We start from the raw sequence: 24,723 nt of genomic DNA, 5'->3' as shown, positions 1-24,723 counted from the left end.
ATTGTTCGGTCTCATGTCTCTATCTTTCTCTTGGCAATGCCCCATAGATTCTCTATGAGGTTCAGGTCAGGCGAGTTTGCTGGCCAATCAAGCACAGTAATCCCACAGTCATTGAACCAGGTTTTAGTGCTTTTGGCAGTGTGGGCAGTTGGAAAATGAAGTCAGCATCCCCATAAAGCTCGTCTGTGGAAGGAAGCATGAAGTGCTCCAAAATCTCCTGGTAGACGGCTGCGTTGACCCTGGTCTTAATGAAGCACGGTGGTCCAAAGTCCTGCTGTTCAGTGGTCCAAAGTCCTCTTTTCTGCTGAGAGCAACTTTTGCCAAAAGCACTAAAACCTGGTTCAATGACCTTGGGATTACTGTGCTTGATTGGTCTCTTCATTCTTCCTCCATACTCTGGGTCTTTGGTTTCCAAATGAGATGCAAAAGTTGCACAGCTGAGCCGTGCGACTCTCAGAAGCTTTTTTTTTTTTTTACTACCGGTTCCCAGAACCAGGGACAAATGTCCCTACCGGTTCAGCTGAACCGGGCCTAACCGGGAGGATTTCATCCCTGGTAAAGAGGTATTGGTAAGTAATACTTTGATAATTGGTGATGACCAATCAATAACAAGAGTTAGATCAAGATCATTGTGGTGAACTATGCTCTTTTCAATAGCATGGTTGTTTTTATTTTCATTTTTATGTTACAAACTAGTTTGAGGTGACCTTGACGAAGGATGACACATCATTTTTTAAGTTAAAAAGCCCAAGCCATATAGTCATAGATACAGATATTCTAGCATCCGTATAGTATCACTGTAGTATAATAGTGATCAGTAACAGTGTATACTAATTTCTTTATATGTTTTAGATCCCCATATTAAGTCAACAAGAAATGGAGACCTCATTATTTTTTCAAAGTGGTAAACAAAACTAGCAATGTACATATTGAAGGTCTCTCTTTGACTGCACAGCATTTAAAAGCATTAGTTGGGTCATAGAAGCAGGGTAGAGTTTTACATAATTATTACCTTGCTAACCAGTAGTAAGCCATAAAGCTCTTAAATCCCATTAAAGGAACATACATGAGGCACACCCGGAAGTTATAGAAAAGATTGGTAAACAGCTCCTGTCAAAGAACAGAATGTTAAATAAGCACAATGGTAACAATGTGTGGATCATTATTATGAGTTCCTTTTTCAATTTCAGATTAATTAGCTACAATGTGGCAAACTAAAGACTATAATGCTATAACATGCGGAGCAATAGGCAGTCTGCTGTGTAGTGCTGAAGGACTTTCAGGGTCTCTTCATTTCTGTATCTAGTAAAACTCTCACAATGATAAAAAAAAGAGTGAGGGTGGAGAATACTAGCATCAGTTGGGCAGAAGCCTTGCTCTACACCAAAATGGAAAGAATTTCTTTAGGGCAGAAATGGAATTCTTGAAGCTGCTGAAGATTTCAATGTCCTTTGCAGTGGCTGAGAATTGCAATGGGTAGTGGCATGACTCAATTTGAGTAGTGGGGGTGGGGGTCTGTACTCATGGGAAGGAATGAAGCTTCATACCCACAATATGTTTAACTACAGCATTGCTCTTATTATTATTAGAATGTATCTGTACTCCCCATATCAGTGCCCAGATAGTCTCTCCCCCATCCCTCTGCAAATGCACCCCAATATCCATGGCAGTTAGAAATGCAATCTCCTGGCAATCTCTTCCTCTGCTTCTCATCCTTTTCTTTTTCACTGTTGCCACTGTCTCTGCCTGGAGGAGCGTATGCTTGTTTTCTGACTTTCAGGTTGGCTTGGAAAAGATTCCCAGTCTAGGAGATAACTTCACCAATGCCTGATGTAACCCAGTGGAACAGGCTCATTGTTAACATCAGGGTAGAGACTGTGGTCAGCTCTTTGCAGCTGTGACAAGCCTTCCTTGGCTTTGATTGTAATATTTGCCTATTGCTCAACTTTCCCTTCCCTTCCCAAACAAGGTACATTTTCTGTTCAATGGTGCTGACAAGAGGGAAGGCCAATGAAATCATGAATGGCAGGGAATGTTCCCATGATGTTGTGGGGGATTAAGGAAAGAAAGCAACTTGCATTTTGTAATGCATCTCCCATGACTTATTAGAACGAAAGAGGATTCAGGACCTTTATGTGTTACACTTGACCATACACCAATCCCCTAAAATAAAGAGGTGCTATGACTTACCAACCATTTTTTTCTTTGAAATAAATGCCGATAGGAAACCAATTGAACACCAATTGTAAATATCAATGGGGCAAGGACTAATATAAAAATGCAAAAGGAGAATACAAAAATGAGTGAATGACTAAAATAAAGGTAGAACATATCCTAGAGGAAACAAACATCTGCCTCTGAATCCCTTTTTGCATTAAACTAACCGCCTTATTCTCTGACCTATTGCCCCGATGCTCATCAGGGTATTTCTATAGTAATTGAGTCAGAGACCTGATGTAGAGGGAATAAGGAATGGCCTTGAAAGCCAGGAGAAGGAGTTGCTATCAAGTCAATGAGCCCTTTCCAAGAAAGTAATTTGAGTTAAATGTCTCAGGCAGCTCCCTGCTTCGCATTAAGGGTGGAAACACATTCATATTTCCAAGATCTTGTTACTCTAGGTCAGGAGTGTCAAACTCACGGTGTCATGTTGTCGTCACGTAACATATCACAACTTCCCCCCCCTTCGCTAAAATGGGGTGGGTGTGGCCAGTGTGACACACCTGCTCTAGGTGTTCCAATAAAAGTAATCCCAATATGTGGGGCATTGGTTTCTTAGTCTGTTCTGCTTTATAGTGCTGATATATGACTTTATTGGTTATTCTCCTCCAAATTTAGGCTCCTATAAACATAGTAAAACACTTACAGACAAAGTAATTATGTTGGTACTGGTAAGGCATATACTTCTTTTTCTTCTTTCCGAGCTGCACAAGGAGAAAGAGAACAAACAGTTAAATTGACAAGTATGTAAATTCCACATCAGGGTCATGTTGTCTGTGCCCATTCTTTACAACATAGGTTCTTGAAAAGTTTCATATTTGCATATTATTATATCACAGATTATTTGATCTGAGTCTCTTGAATTTCTGCTGTACACACAACTTTTGTGCACTGAGGGTTCCCTCTGATCTTTGAAGGAAGCTACCTTGCCAAAATAAACAGGGCCAGGGGGAAAAACATGGAGAAGACAATACCAATATTAAATGTGATTTCATTTTAATTTGATTCAATTTAATTCAGTTTATTTCAATTCATACATTGAATCACCAATGTTACATTACTTTCTCTTTTTTGGTCACATTAAAAGTGATAGTTTGTCAACTTTTGGAGAGGCACTGCATTTTACTACAGCCTTAAACATGCACAATTCATTGGTTAAGTTTCTTGACTTTGCATTCATCTAAGTACAACTTTTGGGAAGGGGAATCCATTATTAGACTGTACTTCACAAAAAAATGTGGATCAAAACATGTTCTTTGGAAAATGTACAGATTAATGCAGAAGTGCAGTGGAAATTTGTGTCATTGAATGTAGCTCAGAATTGTTAACAGATTTAATTATCTTGAATGCATTTGGGTCAATATTAATGGTGGGGGGGGGGAATGACATTGCCGTAGGTCTATACTATAGGCCACCCAACCAAACAGAGGAAATAGATGAACTTTTTGCTAGTCAGCTAACAAAGCAGGGGTGGGTTTCTGCCAGTTTTACTACCAGTAAAATGAAGAGCGCTATATGCGCGTGCACTGTTCAATGTAAATTGTTCTTTGCACATGCGGAGAACAATTAACAGTTAACTGCGCATGCGCAGTCACTAAAAACCAAAATGGCAGCAGCTCAGCAGCAGCGAGGAAACCAGTTCAGGGACGTGGCAGGTCTGGGTCACTGCCAGTTTTGCGACCCAGGCATGAATTCCACTACCGGTTTGGCCAAACAAGGCCAAACTAGGAGCAACCCACCTCTGTAACTAAGGTATGTTGGAAGCACATCACAATAGTAATGGAGGATTTTAACTACCCTCACATTAACTGGGAGACAAACTCTGCACCAGGTGGAAGATCCAACCGGTTCCTAACAAACCTAACAGACAAGTTTGTTTCTCAAAAAGTAGAGAAGGGAACAAGGGATCAGCTATATTTGACTTAATTCTCAGTAACAGAGAGGAAACAATAGAAGGTGTTTAAGCTACAGGAACCTTGGGGGCAAATGATCATGCATTATTGGAATTCAAGATTATGCAAGCACAAATAGTAGACAACAAATTCGAACTAGTCTTTGACTTTATGAGAGTTAATTTCAATAAACTTAGAGAGAGTTTGGAAAGTGTTCCATGGATGAGAATCCTCAAGGGGAAAACAATTCAAGAAGCTTGGGAAATTTTGAAAAGTGAGATTATAAAAACCCAGTCTAGCACAATACCAATGAAGAAGAAAAATAACAGTTCTCAAAAGAAACCAGCATGGCTGCATAAAGAACACTCTGATAATTGAAAGACAAAAAGGATAAGTATAAAAAGGGGAAAGGGGGGCACATAACTAAGGCAGAATATCAGCAAATAGCCCAAGCCTGTAAAGATGAAGTGAGGAAAGTTAAGGCACACAATGAAAAAAAGGCTTACGAAAAAAGTAAAACATAACAAAAATGCTTGTTCCAACATGTTAAAAACAAGAAAAAATTCAAGTAAACAATTGGTTGATTGCTGGGAGAAAGTGGCAAGAAGGTGACAAGCAACAGGGAGAAAACAGAATTACTTAACTTGTTTTTTGCAGGTGTCTTTAGACAAAGGGAAAAAAAGTCTAACCTATCAAAAACAGCACCAAAAAACAGATTAGAATGGGGAAGAAAATGGTAAGTGAGCACCTGTCTACCCTAGACAAGTTCAAATCACTGGGACTGGGTGGATTACACCCCAAGGTTCGGAAGGAACTGGCAGAGAAGATCTCAGAACCATTGAACAATATCTTTCAAAGATCCTGGAGCATCGGGGAACTACCAGAGGACTGGAAAAGAGCTGATGTAGTTTTCATTTTCAAAAAAGGAAAAAAATAGACCCAGAAAACTGCAGACCTATCAGCCTGACCTCAATGCCAGGGAAGACTCTGAAAAAGATAATCAAGCAAACAAAAAGCTAACAGAAGTTAACAAAATAATAACCAAAAGCCAACATGGGTTTGTGAAAAACAGATCATGCCAGACTAATCTTATTGCATTCTTTGACAAAATTCATGGACCAGAGGAATGCTGTCAATATAATTTACTTGGACTTCAGTAAGACATTTGATAAAATAGACCATAACCTACTGCTAGATAAAGTAGAAAAATGTGGGTTAGACAGCATCACCACCAGATGGATTCATAACTGGCTGATCAACCGCACTCAACATGTAGTCCAGTGGTGGGATATGACTGGTACACCCTGGTACAGGTGTACCGGTGCCTGCTGGGAGCACCAAGTACCATTCCGGTATGGTGCTCCAAAGGGCCCAACCACCCGCCTGATCTCTTTACCGCTATTTGAGCTGATCAGGGCTCTCACACACGTTCACAGAGCGTACGACACCTGCACGACACTCCGCAGAGCAGCTGGAGCGTTACGGGCAGTAAGTATGCATGCATGCGCTGCATGTGTGCTGCGTGCATTAACTTGTTAGACGCCAGGGCCCGTTGCAGCGTACCGGTTGCAACGGGATCCAGAACCCACCACTGGTGTAGTCCTCAATGGAACTGCATCTACATAGAGGGAAGTATGCAGTGGAGTACCCCACTGTTTTAGGCCCAGTACTCTTCAACATCTTCATCAATGATTTGGATGAGGGGATAAATGGGGAACTCATCAAATATGCAGATGACACCAAACTGGCAGGAATAGCCAACACTCCAGAAGATAGCCTTAAGATACAGAAAGATCTTTTTTTTTTTTTAACAACGTTTTATTGGTTTTTTAAAAATTTTACAAGGAAAAAGGTAGTGGATAGATACAAATTTTGACGGTTGCAATGTGCGGTAGGTGTCCCCTCCCTCCATACTCAAAGTATACATTTACGAAAAATTTCATTACTAAATAGTTGCATATAGTCAGCATATAAGTTCAATTAATAAGTTCGGTCAACTTATGTCAAGCAAGTTTTCTTATTCATTTTTGTGATCTGAGTTTTCTCGGTGTCGCCCCATCTCCCCCCGCTGGCAGAGCTCCAGCCCCTCCCGTGTCCTGTGTATCTGGTGTAAGGTCATCTGGTTTTTCTAAGAGAGCTTTGTTTTTTTCCATAAAGGCCTGTGCCTCTATGGGTGTATTAATTCTAACTCTTGTGTCCTCCCAGAATACTAGCATACCTTCAGGCATCAGCCATCTGAACCACACCCCCTTTTGGTATAGTTTCTTCGCTAACTTGAGTAACTTTTTCTTTTTCCCCTCACTTTCTTGGGGATCTGTTTCAGAATGGTTATATGCCTGTCCTGGTATTTCAATTCTTGCCCCCTTTGTGCACTCAGAATCACATCTCTTGTACTTTTTCTGAGAAATTTAATGTGTACCTCCCTGGGTACGTTATGTGTTCTAGCATAGGCTGAGTTCACTCTATAAACCAAGTCTATTTCCCACCCCATCTGTTGTTTCTCTCTCTGAATATATTCAGCCAAAATACTTGTCATAATGTCCCTTATATCTTCATCATCTGCTTCCACCAAATTTTGAAATCTAAGATAAAAGGACATTCTCTCAAATTCTATTTTCATCTGCTGGGTATCAAGTTCTTTGTTCCCCTTCTGCATCTCTTCCATCCCCTCCCTCATCTCAGCTGTCCCACCCTCCTCTGCAACGTCCAGTCCTAGTATACAATCAACGATAACAGCTTTGATGCAACCTAAAACTACAGAGACTGAGTTTCAACAAATGTTTCAAAAACTTCTACAGGGACAAGAGGAAATAAAAAACAACTAAAAGAGATGAAAGAAGAAATCAAAGAGAACCAGGCTCAAATTAATAAAAACTCACAGAGGAAAGATACAGAAGGATCTTGACAAACTGGAAAATTGGGCACTATCTAACAAAGTGAAATTCAATGGTGAAAAGAGTAAGGTCCTACATTTAGGCAAAAAAATGAAATGCACAGGTACAGTATATGTGGTACCTTGCTAAATAGTAGTAACTGTGAAAGGGATCTTGGAGTCCTAGAGGACAACCATTTAAATATTAGCCAGCAGTGTGCAGCAGCTGCCAAAATAGCTAACACAGTTCTAGGCTGCATAAACAGAGGGATAGAATCAAGATCACGTGAAGTGTTAATACCACTTTATAATGCCTTGGTAAGGCCACACTTGGAATACTGCATCCAGTTTTGGTCGCCATGATGTAGAAAAGATGTGGAGACCTTAGAAAGAGTGCAGAGAAGAGCAACAAAGATGATCAGGGGACTGGAGACTAAAACATATGAAGAACGGTTGCAGGAACTGGGTATGTCTAGTTTAATAGAAAGAAGGACTAGGGGAGACAGTATAACAGTGTTCCTATAGCTCAGGGGCAGCCATAAAAAAGAGGGAGTCAAACTATTCTCCAAAGGACCCGAGGGCAGGACAAGAAGCAATGGGTGGAAACTAATCAAGGAGAGAAGCTTAAAACTTAAAACTAATGAGACATTTCCTGACAGTTTGAACAATTAATCAATGGAACAACTTGCCTCCAGAAGTTGTGAATGCTCTAACACTGGAAGTTTTAAATATGTTGGATAACCATTTGTCTGAAGTGGTGTAGGGTTTCCTGCCTAAGCAGGTGGCTGGACTAGAAAACGTTCAAGGTCCCGTCCAACTCTGTTATTCTATTCTATTCTATTCTATTCTATTCTATTCTATTCTATTCTATTCTATTCTATTCTATTCTATTCTATTCCATTCCATTCCATTCCATTCCATTCCATTCCATTCCATTCCAGTCTATAAGAAAATATGTTTTACAGAATTATTACAGAAGCAGAGACTAGAAAATAAGGCAATGCCTGAACCGATCCAACAGCAGTGAGAGTTGCTATAAAGAAATATGGGAGATGGAAAGAAATCTTTCTTCCTATTTTCCTAGATTGCTCATCAGAGATATGGTGGTGTCGGGTTTTTTCTTTTAGTACTACTAATACTTTTTCAGGGTCTTTTGTCTGCCTAAGACTTTCTATTTATTTACCTTCAAAGAAAGTTTCTTCCCCAGACTGAAAAGGAATGGGTGCGTGTTGAGATCAGGGTCTTTGCGGAAGCAGTTGGGTTTGGCGTGATGCTGGTTATGCATGTGGTTCCATAGGCTCACCGGTCCTCCCTGGAGAAGTACAGAAGAACAAACATGATTTCCATCTATTTGTGAATAATGCTGTATCCTATGTATTCCCCACTGGTTATCTACAAACCAAATAAAACAAAAACCAGCTGCACTTCTGTTGGTTTACACTTCCTTTCATCTAGCAGGAGTTGAATTGTGTACAGTGACAACGCTCTGACCTCCATCATTTTTGTGTAAACTAGTTTCATTTCTTCTCCTTATTATTAAACATCTGAAAAGGTTTCATTCCAAGGCGGACTATTGAAAATTCCAGTTTTGATGCTAAATGTGTTTGTGTGAAACAAAAATAGACGAGAAATAGACTAGATCAGGTGCCTACGGAGGAGTAATGGTATTCTATTTTCTTCACTACCAGTTCGGTAGAGGGAACACACATGTCTGGGCATGCACAAAAGATCTTTGATGACGTCTGAGTCTCCCAAACTGGTGCGAACTGGCAGCATACACCTCTTCTATGGAGCTAGACAGCAGTGAGGCAGAGGAACAGCTAGAGCCTGTTCCCAGTGTGCACATGTGCAGAGCTGCCAGAAGAAAAGAAAAACTCAGAAATCAGGGAAGACTTGGTGGTAAAGTCACAGGTGGAAGGTGATTGGCCCCTTCCATAGGAAATAAAAGAGGAGCGAAAGGGGAGTGGGCTTTTGCAGGAAAGAATTTGTTAGATTTGTTTCAGGAGTGTGAAGATCTGTCCGTGAATCTCAGAGACTCTGTGCCCAGTCTTTCCTTGTACAGCACCTCATTTGGAAAATATTTACATGGCAGCTTCCATTACTTTCTCTTCAGTAGTGAAAAATCAAAGCAAGTATAGTGCAGTATTGTTAAAAATGATTCATAGCCACAAAATGTAGACTGACTATATTTCTCTTTACACCATCTCCCTTTTCTGTAAGGAAGCATTAATAATACTGTCAGTCTTACAGCGATATTGCAAAAAGATGATCTTATATGTTCAGCCCTTCAGTGCTTAAAGTGTTCTATATCAGTGTTTAATATCCTTATCCTATTTTTCAAAACCCTAGACACAGGAAATGATGGATAGGCAGACCCAATTTCAAATATATAAATAATCACAAATCATCACTTAAATTTTCCTTCTCTTGGATGGATTCTGACCTTAAGAATGCCAATTATCACAAAGTGAGCTACTCTGTTCCACTTGACCTTTTCAAAGACTGACACATGGCCAAGATCATGCTGGAGAAAACCATACTGGATCTGGAAGTAAAAATCAACAAACATGACACATATGTATATAATTTCTCCACATTTTTCCTGCATGAATTAATTGGTAGAGGAGCATCATTAATAACCATTAATTAATGGCGATCAAAAAGAACCACAATTATATTACTCATATTGTGTGATACAATGTGCACTGTATATCTAGGTACATGTCTGTGTTTATATATACACATACATACATACATACAATACATACATAAGACTTTATATGTTGTATGCTGCCAGCAAATACTATTACTGCCTTCCTTTCAAACATTTTAATTTCAGCAGACAAAAAGGATTAAGCAATATTATGCATATTCTGCAGTATAACCTGCTCAGATCCCGAAGCACTTTTCTTAATCTGTGTGTAATTGAATTACTATGCCCAGATTCAACAGCTCAAAGAATTGAAAACCGAGATAAGTGCACAAGGTGTTAAATTACTAATGAAAACAATTATATTGTTCTATATATGTTGAAGACTGTTCTACACTGCTATGCTGTGCAACACAAAATGGTTACCTGTCCAACAGTGAACATTGCTACTCCAAGAAGAAAAGGCATCCAAGATTTTCCAAAATACCAGATAGTAAACCAAGATGCAATGTCTAGTATGAAAGCATGCAGAAACATGAAAGCAAAAAAGCTGAATCTTGACTTCAAGAGCCCCATCTTCTTCACTGTTGCACGCAGTTCATGGAATTCCTTTACCAGCATTTCCTGCAAGAAGCAATGACAGTTTTTTTTTACTTGCTTCAGAACATTAGAACCCTTTTGGCAGACTAGACCAAAAGCCCATCTTGAGTTTTATGTATTAAACCTAAGGTTGGATTTGTATCAGGATGAATCACTTGACCATGCAGCTTATGGGGTGACTTAGGACCAGTTGCTCTCTCTCAGACCAAGCTGCAACACAGACTTGCTGGGATAAATTAAGGAGACCTCCATTTATGTCATCTGGAGGTTCAAATAGAAGTACATGATATGCATGCAATACATAATTAAATAATGGCCTATCATCCTGGTTCTGCAGCCCAAAGGATTTTGGATTCTCATATGTGGGACCTAATATTTTCTCCTTAGAATGGTAACAAGAGTGCTTTCGAAAATTACTATGCATTCTTCTTTCATTATTATATTTTTTATTGTTTTAATTAAACAAAAAACACACAGAAAAACATTCTTCATTACATTTTCCAGAAAGCATGTTGATTGGTTACAAATAAATTTCGTGCGTTACTACAATCATTCTTTATACTTCATTCATATTGAATTGTACATTTTAAATCCAAAATCTTTATACCATCAATATACCATCATTCTCATTTAACTATATTTGTTTAAACGTGCTTTTGTCTAGAATCATTTATATTTATATTATAATAAATCTAGACAAAAATTTATTACTAGAATTTATAAGTACCCAGGAGAGATTACATCTTTATAACAAAATCTAAACAAAAAAAATATTAATAAGATTAATAAATCTTTTCCCAAGGTCCCATGTTATAGTTTATATCCAAATTGTTTTTACCAGTTAGAGGTATTATTTCATTATTATTGTCATGATGGGTTATCTGTTAACGAATAAACATTTTAAAAACAAAAACATTCTATAAGCATCTACAAAGTTCTACTTATTAATCACCAAAAATTAACTAAGTTTTTATTTTCATTTTTATTATTTTTTTCCCAATTCAATTGTGTTTTATTTGGGTTTCACCATTCTTAACTTTCTTATTTTACCCATAACTATTATTTTTGAGTTTTGTTACATTCCTTCATTGATTCTTGTTTCTTTCCTCCATCCACCTATACCATTTATCCCATGCATTCTTCTTTCAATGAAAAACAAAGGGAATGAAGTCAACCAAAGTTGTCAGGCCTGCAGTTATATTCCTTTTAGGATTTTTGGCCTGCCACACTCTCTATTATTTTCCTATGCTGTTTCATCAGTGTAGTAATTGGGAGGGGGAATAATAAGGAGTAGAATTGTAGAATGTGTTGTTGTCATTCCTTTCTAGAAATCAAGCTCATCTTTTGCCTCGCACCTCTGTATCTGACCGGAACTAGATGGGTGGAAATGCCAGTGTGGCCTAAGAAGATTGGATCATGTGATGGATTTATGGGTGTGGGGATAAGATCATGAACTTTCAACTGGGTGGAATCCCAGGAAGCTTTTAGATTTGGGATTCCACAGTTTGTTGCCAACATGTCTGTCTTATTAAATTGGAACTTTAAGGGTAGCTCTGCCTTGGACTCTGATTTAATTCTGCATGATATTTGGAACACTGACATTTATTTATTTATTTCAATGGTACCACTTAACCAGAAAATATTATCTAGGTCTGTGATCGCAGCACACAGAGCCATTTGTCAGGGCACGTGAGGCATTGCCACATGTGCGTGCTGGCCAGCTGACTTCGGCCTTCTTTTGAGGCCATTTTCACCTTCCGGAGGCTTCCCTGAAGCCTCCAAAGTGTGAAAAACTGGCCTTATGGGCAAACCAAACTGGTGACTTCTGGTTTGTCTGTAGGGCTGATTTTTGACCTCTGGAGCATACAGGAGGCTTCTCTGAAGGCTCTGGAGGGTGAAAAATAGACCTGGGTGACATGATAGCAGTGTTAGTAACTGTATGAAATAAATACGTTGAGGTGGTTTGAGCAGTGAAAAAGAATGAATGAGGATCGACCTGTTAAACAAACTATTAAGAGGTGAATTGGCCAAGGGGAAGACTGAGAAATTTGTGACTGGATATCGTTAAAATGAGAGAGAGAAATTAAAAGTGCAATAGATAATGAATGAAATGATAAATAGACATAGACGAAGCAATTAAAGTTTGTAAGAATATCTCTTGATTGTCTATCTGTCTATCACATTTCTGGTGGCCACTTGTCTTCACTTTCTAATAGAAAAATATGAAGAGATAAAGTGGATAGCATGGATGTAACCGAGATTTAACTCTCCTTTTCTATTTTTTTACCTTATATCTTTAATTCCTTTGGTTTAATGTTCTTTACGCTACTGCATTTTGTATAATGATATTTTCCCTGAAATGGATTAGTGTGATGGGGACATATACATACACATACATATACACATGTATGCCTAACTATCTGAAATAAAGGTTCTGCAAAAGGAATCCAACAGCTGAGATCACCCAATACTCACATTTTTTGTGGGTTCACAGCATGGTTGATCTGGGGCAAGCTCTCCAATTAGGAGGGAATTCAAATATTTCTTTACCAGATCCTCATCCTTGTGGAAAGCTACAAAGGCATCCTAAACACACACACACACATACAAATAAGGTTAACATGGAGAAGACTATCTGGTTAACATGATGGAAATGCCAGTTAAGTTGGCTATGTGTTCTTTTTGGAAATAATGAAAAGTGTATTGTAGGTGATGCTTCGCAACTGGCTCTCTAGGAGGCCAACTCTATGACCTTGATTAATTTTGAAGACTAAAACTGTGCTACTGTAGTTTACTTGAAATGAAAATAAGGCAGGACCATCTTCCCCTGTCTTAATAAAATTAGGTTTATCCTTACTGTGGAATTGATTTCCCAGTCTGGTCTACTTAGTGGAGCTGAAATAAACATTCAAAAATTATACAACTCTATAGAGACCTTATTTTTTTTCATTGCTTAAGGAATATTTTCAAGACAGGAAAAAGAATACATACAACCATCAATCGAAAACATGATTGACAAACAATAGAACATTGTACCATATCTTTCAAATATCCTGGAGCATTGGCAAACTACCAGAGGACTGCAAAAAAGTTGATGTGATTCCCATCTTCAAAAAAAAAAAAAAAAAAAAGGGGGGGGGGGAAACAGACCCAGGAAATTACAGACCAATCAGCCTAACATCAATACCTGGGAAGATACTGAAAAAGATAATCAAAAAACAGATCTGTGAACATCTGAAAACAAGTAAAGTAGTAAGTAGAGGTCAGCACAGGTTTATTAAAAACAGATCAGGCCAAACAAATCTTATTTCATTCTTTTATATAGTGACTAAATTAGTAAACCAGCAAAATGTTGTGGACATAGTATACTTGGACTTCAGCAAGGCATTCAACAAGGTAGAGCACAATCTACTTTTTGGTAAACTAGAAAAAATTGGGATAGATAGCGTCACCACCAGATGGATTCGTAACTGGCTTACAAACTGTACTCAATGAGTAGTCCTTAATGGGTCTATGTCTACATGGAGGGAAGTAAGCAGTTGTGAAGAACAAGGTTCCATCTTAGGCCCAGTACTCTTCAATATCTTTGTAAACAACTTGGATGAAGGAATAGAAGGGGAACTTATCAAATTTGCAGATGATTCTAAGCTAGCAGGAATAGCCAACATCCTAGATGACAGGCTGAAGATCCAGATGGATCTTGATAGACTTGAACACTGGGCCCTAACTAACAAAATGAAATTTAATGTAGAGAAAAATAAAGTCTTACCATTAGGCAAGAAAAAACCAAAAGTACACATATAAAAATTGGGAGAAACCAGGCTTAATAGCTGTAACTGGGAGAGGCATCTTAGTGGCCAACCAATTAAATATGAGCCTATAATGTGCCAATGCAATCCTAAATTGCATTATCAGAGGGATTCAATCAAGATCACATGAGGTACTAATACTACTCTATAAAGCCTTAGTAAGACCACACCAAGGGAAGAAAGCTAGGATAAAATTGAAAGCATTACAGGATGATAGAAGCAGAGGTGGTATGGGGCTTCCTGACTGGGAACTCTACTACAAAGCAGCAGCATTAACTTGGATTAAAGACTGGATAAATTTAAAAAACAGAAGAATACTAGTATTAGAAGGCACGACCTGCAAACAGGATGGCACTTTTTCTTATGGGATGAAAGTAAAAAGAAACAAAAATATTTCCATACACATTATATTAGAGATGCATCAATACAGGTCTGGAACAAAATTAAAGCAAAACACTACATGAAAATACCGATATGGCTCTCCACTATGGAAGCTATGATACATCCCAATACGATAGATCTATCAAAAATGATTAGATACAGTGAAATTTTAGATAACCAGGGAAATTTGAAAACAAATCAAGAACTAAAAGAGAATAATATAAATATAGATTGGTGGTCATATCTGCAATTACAATCAAGATACAAAAAAGATGTAAAAGAATATGGAATATATACAGAATTGCAACAAATAGATAAAATTTTAATTGGCCCGGAAAACAAATTCATAACAAAAATGTATAAATATTTGCTAGAAGTTACATTGATTAGAAGAAGAAAAAGTTAAAGGCTGTATGATAGCATGGGCCAAAAACTTTGGTTATAATATAGATCTAGCGGATTGGGAAAGAATTTGGAACATAAACTATAAATTAACACGATCAGCAACATTGAAAGAAAATATATACAAAATGTTTTAGCGTTGGCACCTATCACCAACGAGATTGGCTAAAATATACCCAAATTTGAAACCGACCTGCTGGAAATGTAAAAAAGAACAAGAGACCTTCTATCATATGTGGTGGTCTTGCCTGGAATCACAAAAATATTGGAAAAAAAAATTGGAAATGGGTGCAAGAAATCACGAGAGAACAAATAAAATATAAACCCGAAACCTTCTTGCTGGGAATAATCAAAGGGAAATACACACAAAAAAATTCAATATTTACTAACACATCTTCTAACTATAGCTAGAACTGCTTTCGCTCAATAAACAAACTACTACCCCCCCCCCGGACGAATTAATGATAAAAAAAAACACTGGACTGTGCAGAGATGGACAAATTAACCCTAAAATTAAAAGATAAACAGGAATAGGAATATTATGAAATCTGGAATAATTGGTATGAATGGTTAGAAAACAAGAAAAACAATTAAGCCAAAAATAACATATATAAATATGTATAGAACTGTGTATAAAAGTATGTAAATATAGAAGTGGAATATTATAAACAGGTATAGATAAGATGATATAACAAGGTACAAATATTAACATAATGACTGTAATATATAGTGAAAAGAGAAAAACATGTATAGATAAGACGATATGACAATGTACAAAAGGTTGACATAACGATTGTAACATATGTTGAAAAGAGAAAAAACAATAAAAATTACTGGGGGAAAAAAAGACCACACCTAGAATACTGCATCCAGTTTTGGTCACCACACTATAAAAAATGTGGAGACTCTAGAAAGAGTGCAGAGAAGAGAAACAAAGATGATTAGGTGACTGGAACCTAAAACATATGAAGACTGATGATAGAACTGGACATGGCTAGTCTAGTGAACAGAAGGAACAGAGGAGACATAATAGCAGGGTTCCCATATTTGAGGAGCTGTCATAAAGAGGAGGGGGTAAACCTATTTTCTAAAGCACCTGAAGGCCAGACAAGGCATAATGGATGGAAACTGATCAAGGAGAGATTCAACCTAGAAATAAGGAGAAATTCAAGACTTTGATCTCATCCATCACTATTTTTACATTGGCAACAGATATAACTGCGCATGAATTGCACACTTATGTGCACATACATCACTCTGCAATATGCCAATGTGTTCACAGAAGATTGCAAATGTTCTCAACTCCTGAATTTATATGAAATTTAGTGATGATCTGTACCCATGAAAATCCCTCATTAAATTCTATCAGGATTTCAACACTTCCAATACTTCAATCCCATTATCAGCCTAAGCCTAAATGTGTCCAATACAGGGGTGGGTTCCTGCCGGTTCTAACTGGTCCGCTAGAAGAGGTTCCAAAAATCTAGCGTGCCATTTAGTACCGGTTCCACTGGTGGAACCACCCCGCCCCCTCGCTCGCTCACCTCTGGGCGCCACCCATTCGATCGCCACTCACTTCCCCCACCCATCTGCACCACCCCTCAAAGAGCTGCCTGCCGAGGAGGTAAGTAAGGTTTTTGCTAGCGCAGCGGCTTTTGGGGCTAATGGGGCTTGGTTTCCATCCCAACAGCCCCGGCCACTTCTGGACATCTATTGCAGTCGTGAGGAGCTGAGGAAAGTGCAGAGAAGAGCGCAAAGGGTCTTGGTGCTCCAGGAAACCACAAAAGCGGCTGGGAGAGGTGCGCGGCTTGGTTTAGCCTCCCTGGACGTCGCAGCAGCCCCAAGTGTTGCTGATCTCGGCGTATTTCTCATCCAGGCATGCTGCAAGAGGGAATGAAGATGTTTTCCCTCTTGCAACATGCCCTGATGTGAGAAATGCCGAGATTGGCATGCTTGAGGCTGCTGCGATGTCCAGGGAGACTAAACCAAGCCGTGCGCCTCTCCCAGCTGCTTTTGCGGCTTCCCGGAGTGCCGAGAACCTTCACGCTCTTCTCCGTGCTCTCCTCAGCTCCTCACAACTGTAATAGACATCCAGAAGCGGGGGGGGGGAGCTGTCGGGATGGAAGCCCAAGCCCAATTAGCCTCAAAAGCCACTTCTGGACATCTATTTCAGTTGCGAGAAGCCATGGAGAGAGCGGAGAAGAGCGCAAAGGTTCTTGGCACTCCAGGAAGCTGCGAAAGTGGCTGGGAGAGGCGTGCAGCTTTGTTTAGCCTCCCTGGACATTGCAGCAGCCCCAAGCGTGGATCTCGGCAGTTTTCACATCGGGGCATGCTGCAAGAGGCAGTGAAGACCTTTTCCATCTTGCAGCATGCCCCAATGCGAAAACTGCCAAGATCAGCACGCTTGGGGCTGCTGCAATGTCAAGAGAGGCTAAACCAAGTAACCTGCCTCTCCCAGACACTTTCGCGGCTTCCCGGAGCACCGAGAACCTTCACGCACTTCTCTGCGCTCTCGTCGGCTCCTCGCGACTGCAATAGATCTCTAGAAGAGGCTTTTGGGGCTGTCGGGCTGGAAACCCAAGCCCATTAGACCCAAAAGCTGCTGCGCCAGCAAAGAAGGGCTCCACGTGGCTTCCAGTTTAAAAACATGGCCGGAAAGCCCACCAAGCCTCCGGAGCCTCAGATCCCTGCAGTGGAGGAAGGGCCTCAGAATCGCCAGCTGAGGCCTTTCTTGCCACCACCCCACACAGTCCCCAGCCTCGCCTGGCTGGCTAAGCCTGCCAACCAGGCCACCTTATCTGCTGCCGGGTTGCCTGCCTGCTCCTTGCACCCATCGCATTGGAGAGCTGCTGATTCTGCCTGCTGGTAAGTGACACGGTTTTTTTCATTTATGTTTTTAATGTTTTTTTTAAAAAATATTTATTGTGCATAGAATATTTTTAATGGTTTTATTTTAATTTATTGTGTATAGGATATTTTAATGATTTTATTTTAACTTATTGTGTATAGAATATCTTTAATGGTTTTAAGGATTTTTAAAATTATTTATAGAATATCTTTTTTAAAAATTATTTTAGGGAATTTTTATTTATTTATTGTTTATAGAATATGTTTATTACAAGAAATGTTATTCCTTTTTGCAAATGGTTTATTTGGGATGCAATATGTTGCTTTTAAGTGTGCAGGTTGGTGCATGGTTTATGTGGCTCAAAGTGGCTGCTTTTCTAAGGGCAGGCCAGGTTGGTGCAAGGCAGCTTTGGCAGATTTTGTCTGTTTCTGTGTGATACTGGTTGTTTAGGTAATTGTGAGGTGGTTGCTGGTTCTGTGAGCTTCCTGGCACTGTCCTTTATCATTTCCCACAATGCCTTGATGGTTTTTATTCCAGTGGCTTTGTCTTTCCTGTCCTTAGGGTTAGGGAAAAAACCTGGTTTCATATGCAGTCTTTTGGGGGAAAATTGTTATTTTTTGGTGTTTTCCTGGCACTGTCATAGTTTGTGTGTGGGTGTCTAATGTCCTGCAGTTATCTACACATTAATAATGATCAAGTACTAATAATATTTCCTTCCACAGTTTAGTGACCTTTCCTTACATAATTGGTGTTTTCTTTCATACTTTTAGATTTCTAATTTCTGTTTCTGTTACTTAGCAATTGATAAAACATGTGAAAACATAAAACATTAGCATGTGAAAAAATATTCGAAGCCTTCTTATCTGGATCCGTGCCAGTCCGGCTTCCGGCCCGGTCACAGCACGGAGACGGCTTTGGTCGTGTTGGTGGATGATCTCTGGAGGGCCAGAGATGGGGGTTGTTCCTCCATCTTGGTCCTATTAGATCTCTCGGCGGCTTTCAATACCATCGATATCGAAAGGGTTTGGGGGTGAGGGGCACCGTTCTGTGGTGGTTCTCCTCCTACCTCTCTGGTCGAACGCAATGTGTGTTGACAGGGGGGCAGAGGTCGAGCCTGAGGCCGCTCACTTGTGAGGTGCCGCAGGGGTCGGTCCTCTCGCCTCTCCTGTTCAACACATACATGAAGCCGCTGGGCGAGATCATTCGTGGGTTCGGGGTAGATTACCATCTGTACGCTGATGACACGCAGCTGTACATATCTACCCCGGACCACCCCAACGATGCCGTCGAAGTGATGTCCTGATGCCTGGAAGCCGTACGGATCTGGATGGGAAGTAACAGACTCAAGCTCAACCCGTCCAAGACGGAGTGGCTGTCGTCACCGGCACCCCGGTTCAACCAGTTGTGTCCATCACTGGCCATTGGGGGCAAACAGCTGGCCCCCGTGGATCGGGCACGCAATTTGGGCGTCCTCCTGGACGCCCGGCTGTCAATGGATGACCATGTGACAGCCGTGGCAAGGGGGGCGTTTCACCAGGTTCGCCTGGTATATATATATATTTATATTTATTAAATTTATAGACCGCCCCCTCTCCCAAGGGACTCGAGGCGGTGTACAATTGCGCCCCCTATTGGACCAGAACGCCCTCTGCACAGTCACTCATGCACTTGTGACATCTCGACTGGACTACTGTAATGCTCTCTACATGGGGCTCCCCTTGAGATGCACCCGAAGGCTGCAGCTGGTTCAGAATGCAGCCGCGCAGACAATTGTGGGAGTCACCAGATACTCCCATGTAACACCTCTGCTGCGCGGGCTGCACTGGCTACCTGTGGCCTTCCAGGTGCGTTTCAAGGTGTTGGTTATCATCTTTAAAGCGCTCCATGGCACAGGACCTAGTTATTTGCGGGATCGTATCCTGCCCCATACATCCCTTCGACCGATTCGCTCTCACAGAGAGGGAATCCTCCAGGTGCCGTCCACTAGGCAATGCCAGCGGGCGACGCCCAGGAGTAGGGCCTTCTCTGTGATGGGCCCGACCCTCTGGAATGGCCTCCCCCCGGATATCAGAACTACTACCGACCTCCGCTCCTTCCGTAAGAAGCTTAAAACCCACCTGTTCAATTTAGCCGGCCTGGCCTAATCCCAATTTTAGTCCCTCACGTCTGCATTTTTAAATTTTTAGCGGTACGTTTTTCAGTTGGTTTTAACTTATTATTCTGTACAGTTGTGTTTAGGTTTAATTCGCTTTTAAGGCTATAGGGTATTTACTTTTTGTATTTGTTTTTAATGAGACGCCTGTACACTGCCCCGAGTCCCTTCGGGGAGAGGGGGCGGTCTATAAATCTTGAAATTAAATTAAATTAAATTAAATTAATTCTTGATTTTAATTGTCAATTTATTCATTCCTGCACATTTTAATATTCATTCATTTTCATATCTTTGTTTTTCCACTGTTGTGCAAACACAATTCCAGCAGCTGTTAACATGTGTAAAATTAAATATGTATTGTATTCCCTTTGAAATACACAACAAAATATTACTGGTTTTAAATCCATATCTTGCTTTACCATTGCTTCTAACCATGACATCACTAACTCTTGAATAGCTACTTGGTCTGTCCTAAGTACTGAATCTACTTCATATATTCCTGTTTTTTGAACTGAGGAATACATTTCAGAAAAGGAAATCTGTATTGCTTTGTGAATCTACCTATGACATTCATTCTTGATCTAACTTCTTAGATGAAAAACTATATCTTTCCTGTTTGTTGGGGGACATCCTTCCTGAAAAGACAGTACATTGTTGGGTGAAAACAGAGGTCCCTTCTGTTACCTGTAGTCCTCAGTTTACAACCACAATCGAGTCTAATATTCTTCTGCAGTTCTTCTGCAGTTCTTCTGCAGTATTATTTAACAAGATAAAGAGGCAACTGAGTATGACCGCTAGGATAGTAATCCTTCCTCTGTAAGTAGCTGTCTTTATTGTTTTATGTGCTGGTTTCATCCCAATTCAGTGCATGCAATGGAGGAGTTCATTTCTGTGTCTCTTCTTTTTGCAGGCCATTCATTGGAGTCAGTGATACTGAAGACTGGCAAGGACAGTCATCTTCCTTCTGTAAGTAGATATTTTATTGTTTTGTGTACTTATTTTAATCTTATTTAAGTAGTAAGTGCACAAAGTAATAAATTTCCTTTTTTATATCTTCTTTTTGTAGATCCTCCATTGGGGCAAATAATTCAGTGACATCGTGTTGGCCACTCCCACCTGGTCACATGGCTACCAAGCCACTCCCATCCAGTCACATGGCTGCCAAGCTACTCCCATTCAGTCACATGACTGGCAAGCCACTCCCATAAAGCAGGTCACACCTACAAAAGAGGTTCCAAAAATTTTTGAAACCCACCACTAGTCCAATAAGTCCACTTTTCTGAAAATAAACACATGATGGACACATAAACTACATAATAGACACATAAATGCCAGGAAGCTTACAAATCACTGTACCTACATGCTTCCAATTGCCATCCAGAATATATCATCAAATTCACAGTTTATATTGAAATAGATCCCAAAAAAACCTTCACCAGCAGATCAAAATTTGAGACAGCTGTACCTACATATAGCAAGAAGTATCAGGCTACCTCAGAAGGCCTTAACAAAAACAGTGGGGTGTTAACCCATCATAGTTATGTAATCTGCTTCAAGGAATCTTCATCTGCTAATACCCCAGTTTTCCCTTTTCCTTCCCCATTCCCTTTCCTTCCCATTCCCACCTCCTATGTCCATAAATTCCTAGATTCATCCTTGAAGAAGATATTTAGCAGTGACTGCATATAGATTCTTCCATTCAGAATAATTCTTTGTCATATAGTCACAAGTGTTATGATTTGATGGCAATGTAGACATTTTGATGATATCAATGCTAGATTTGGTCTCAAGCAGGGACGTGCGGTCAGGGGAGGCAGGGGAGGCAGAGCCTCACCTCTCTTCATGAAATAATAGTATATAATATTATATATATATATATATATATATATATATATATATATATATATATATATATATATATATATATATATATATATAATGAAATAATAGTATATAATATTATATATATATATATATATATATATATATATATATATATATAATATTATATACATCCGTCCGGCCGGGGTTCCCCAGTCCCTTTCGTGCCTTCGTCATCCGGGAGCACCGACAGCATTTCTGCCTCCGCAGCTCCCGGGTGTGGCCGGATGGAGGTAGCCAAAATGGCGCCGAAGCAGTCCGGCGGGCAAGCGACCGAGGATCAGGCTGCCTTGCTTGCTCTTTCGTCCGCCCGGACCGCCTCGGCGTCGCTATGGCTACATCCGTCCGGCCGCGCCCGGGAGCTTCGGAGGCAGAAATGTTGTCGGCGCTCCCGGATGACGAAGCCACGAAAGTGACTGGGGAACGACAAGAACCTTCCTGCCTCTGCTGGATTTCGCGCGCTCCTCGCGACTGCAATATGCAGTCAGGAGGAGCGTGCAAAGTCCAGCAGAGGCAGGAAGGTTCTCGTCGTTCCTCAGTCGCTTTCGAGGACTGCAGAGCGCAAGCCGGCGGAGCATGCTCAGGAAGGCGGGGAATGGGATCATGTGTGCTGGAGGCTGAGGCAGCCTGAGCCTCCAGCACACGTGGTCCCATTCCCCGCCTTCCTGATGACGTCACCAGCCTCACCAGCCATAAACCTCACCGCACATCACTGGTCTCAAGTATGCCATCAATGCCTGAATGTCCCGTAATAGATGGTGTAATTTAAAGAGAGCCTTCAGTCAGAGGTTAGCTCGAGCGAAGAATATATCAGGTATTTACCAGAAATGTCTAGAAGTGACAGAATGTCCCTAGAAAGTGTGATCCTTTTTCACCTGCTGCAGATGCTTCCAAGATTGAAAGTCCTGATAGATATGCAAGAACACAGAAGATGTTTCTGGGCCTCAGCTACTGATCCTTGTACAACATGCAAGTTACAATAGGTACATAGAAAAAGTCAATCTCTGTTCTGATAATTTTTTATTTAGCTTATATTTATATTTTCTTCATACACTGAAGCAATAATGACATAGACTTATATATACATGTATGTGTGTGTATACAGGTGTGTGTGCATTTAAACATTTTATCAAAATGTTAATCAAATTCTGGGTCTATAACCTATTGCATTATGATATGTACAATAGAGTCTACAGATTCTAAACTTAACTAGAATTCAGTCCTGAAAGACTTGTGGACTTCAACTCACAGAATTCCCCAGCCAGCATGGTTGAACTTGAGGCTGGTTGAAGTCCATAAGTCTTAAAGCTGCCAAGGTTGGAGAACCTTGACTTAGAAAGTTGCCAGTTCCTTCTTTCCAGTGGTGGGATTCCAAATCTTTTCCTACAACGTCTATGAGAACATGCTTCATGTGCAACACGAATCCTGCAATACTTGGTAGAGGTCACACTTCTATGCTACCAATATTACTCATATATTCTCACTGAGAAAGTCTGCCAGTCTGAATTTTGCTTAGGCAAAATATAAGCTGTGTCCATGATTTTTCACAAACACCTTCTGATCAGGTCCTCAAATCTCAGCTGTACTTTGTTCACATTGTCTAGATGTCAATAAAGTTATGTAACTTAACTTCAGTCAAACATTGACCCAACCTGGAAAAATGAAAGCCTGCAAGTCACATCAACTTGTACATCTGTACATTAGCTGCCTAGCTTCTGCCCTGTCCTTTTTCCAAACTTCTAAATTTTGGACAGATTTTGTTACTCAAAACTACAAAATTGCCAAGCAATACAACCACCACCTGGAACTTCCTTACATTGTGTTAAAGTATTGGACTGTCCAACCCAGAATGCCTGTTCTGTAATGTCAGAATTCCCTTCAGGTTCAGACAAGAGAGATTCCTTTCCACCCATTCTGCTATTTGAGACCCTAGGAGAAAGACACAACCTCAACCTGGAATGTGTGCATGCAAAGTGAGTGTTTTGTGCAGCCTTCCAGTCATTCCATGGCTGTCTTTCCCCTCAGCAAGGACTCACCGTGGCATCTTGTCCAGAATAGTGTCTGATGAGACGAGGCCCACCTGGATGCCGCAAATAGAACTGACTAACATCATAAACCTTTCGGTCGATGACCAGCCATCTCTCTTCCTTCAAGTCTCTATTGCCTGTGCGGAGCCCCACCTCGTCCCAGGTGAAGAGATGGGGAACCCCTGGCTCAAACTCTGGCTTTCCTGCACTGGCTCCTGACTGAGGGGGCATCCTGGCTGGAAGCACTGAGGGATGCTGCTCCACTGACTTCTGGACTGGTGTTTTTTTGCCTGTGGAAAGTGGAAGCGACTCTATCTCTTCATTCGGTTAAATGTTGCAGCCAACTTTATATACACTTCTATTAGCCACCCACACTGCAATTAACTTTCTGTTGCTCCAGATGTTCTCTTGCAAGGCTTCCTTCTCCTCCCCCTATCAAAGGCATCTCTTCTTTCAGATAACATAAAACTGGATAGTATTAGAGTATCAAGTTGGATTAAAGAAGATATTATCATTGAGGGTTGGGTTTTTTTTTGAAAAAAACCACAGAATAATAAAGAACTGTGTAAAATATTCTGGGTAAGAATTGAATAAGTTCCATAACAGTTGTCCATAGGAGTTTAGCAACCTCTTCACCAACAGTTACTTTTAAAGGGCTTCCTTCTGTAAACACTAAAAAGCAGAAAAGCAGAGAATTGGGAAACCCATTCAGGAAGAGAAGCATTGCCCAAGCATTTGCACTGATTCCAAAACTCTAAATCCTTCTAGGCATGGAAATGCTCCAACCATTCACTTCCAACTTCATTCCTGATATCAATGCATTTTCAATGTCAACATAGTTGTGAATTAAAGAAAAGAGGAGAGGAGAACATGGAAGCAACTGTTTTCTTTTTAAAAAAAAAAACAAAGTTTTTTTTAAAAAAATGGTACATATTTTAACTTCTTTTTTAAACAAAGTGTTGTCTGGATTTTCCCCCTTTACATCTTCTATT

At 40.3% G+C, this 24,723-nt stretch overlaps 1 protein-coding gene across 1 annotated transcript in view; it reads right to left on the bottom strand.

The window, feature by feature from the left end:
• LOC309389403 (acyl-CoA (8-3)-desaturase-like) overlaps positions 1–23,962 on the bottom strand; it is a gene marked incomplete at both ends in the record, with an annotated part of 28,412 nt that extends 4,450 nt beyond the window's left edge. The window contains 8 exons of the mRNA XM_081947710.1: positions 1,013–1,110; positions 2,191–2,267; positions 2,864–2,921; positions 8,165–8,293; positions 9,425–9,526; positions 10,058–10,255; positions 12,707–12,817; positions 23,741–23,962. Coding sequence (XP_081803836.1) covers positions 1,013–1,110; positions 2,191–2,267; positions 2,864–2,921; positions 8,165–8,293; positions 9,425–9,526; positions 10,058–10,255; positions 12,707–12,817; positions 23,741–23,962 — 995 coding nt within the window. The remainder of the gene's footprint in view (positions 1–1,012; positions 1,111–2,190; positions 2,268–2,863; positions 2,922–8,164; positions 8,294–9,424; positions 9,527–10,057; positions 10,256–12,706; positions 12,818–23,740) is intronic.
• Positions 23,963–24,723: the final 761 nt, after the last annotated feature.

Source organism: Natrix helvetica (assembly GCF_964273705.1).
Source record: "Natrix helvetica genome assembly, chromosome: 1".
In the NCBI taxonomy this organism is placed as follows: domain Eukaryota; kingdom Metazoa; phylum Chordata; class Lepidosauria; order Squamata; family Natricidae; genus Natrix; species Natrix helvetica.
This window is presented reverse-complemented; position numbering and strand designations above follow the sequence as displayed.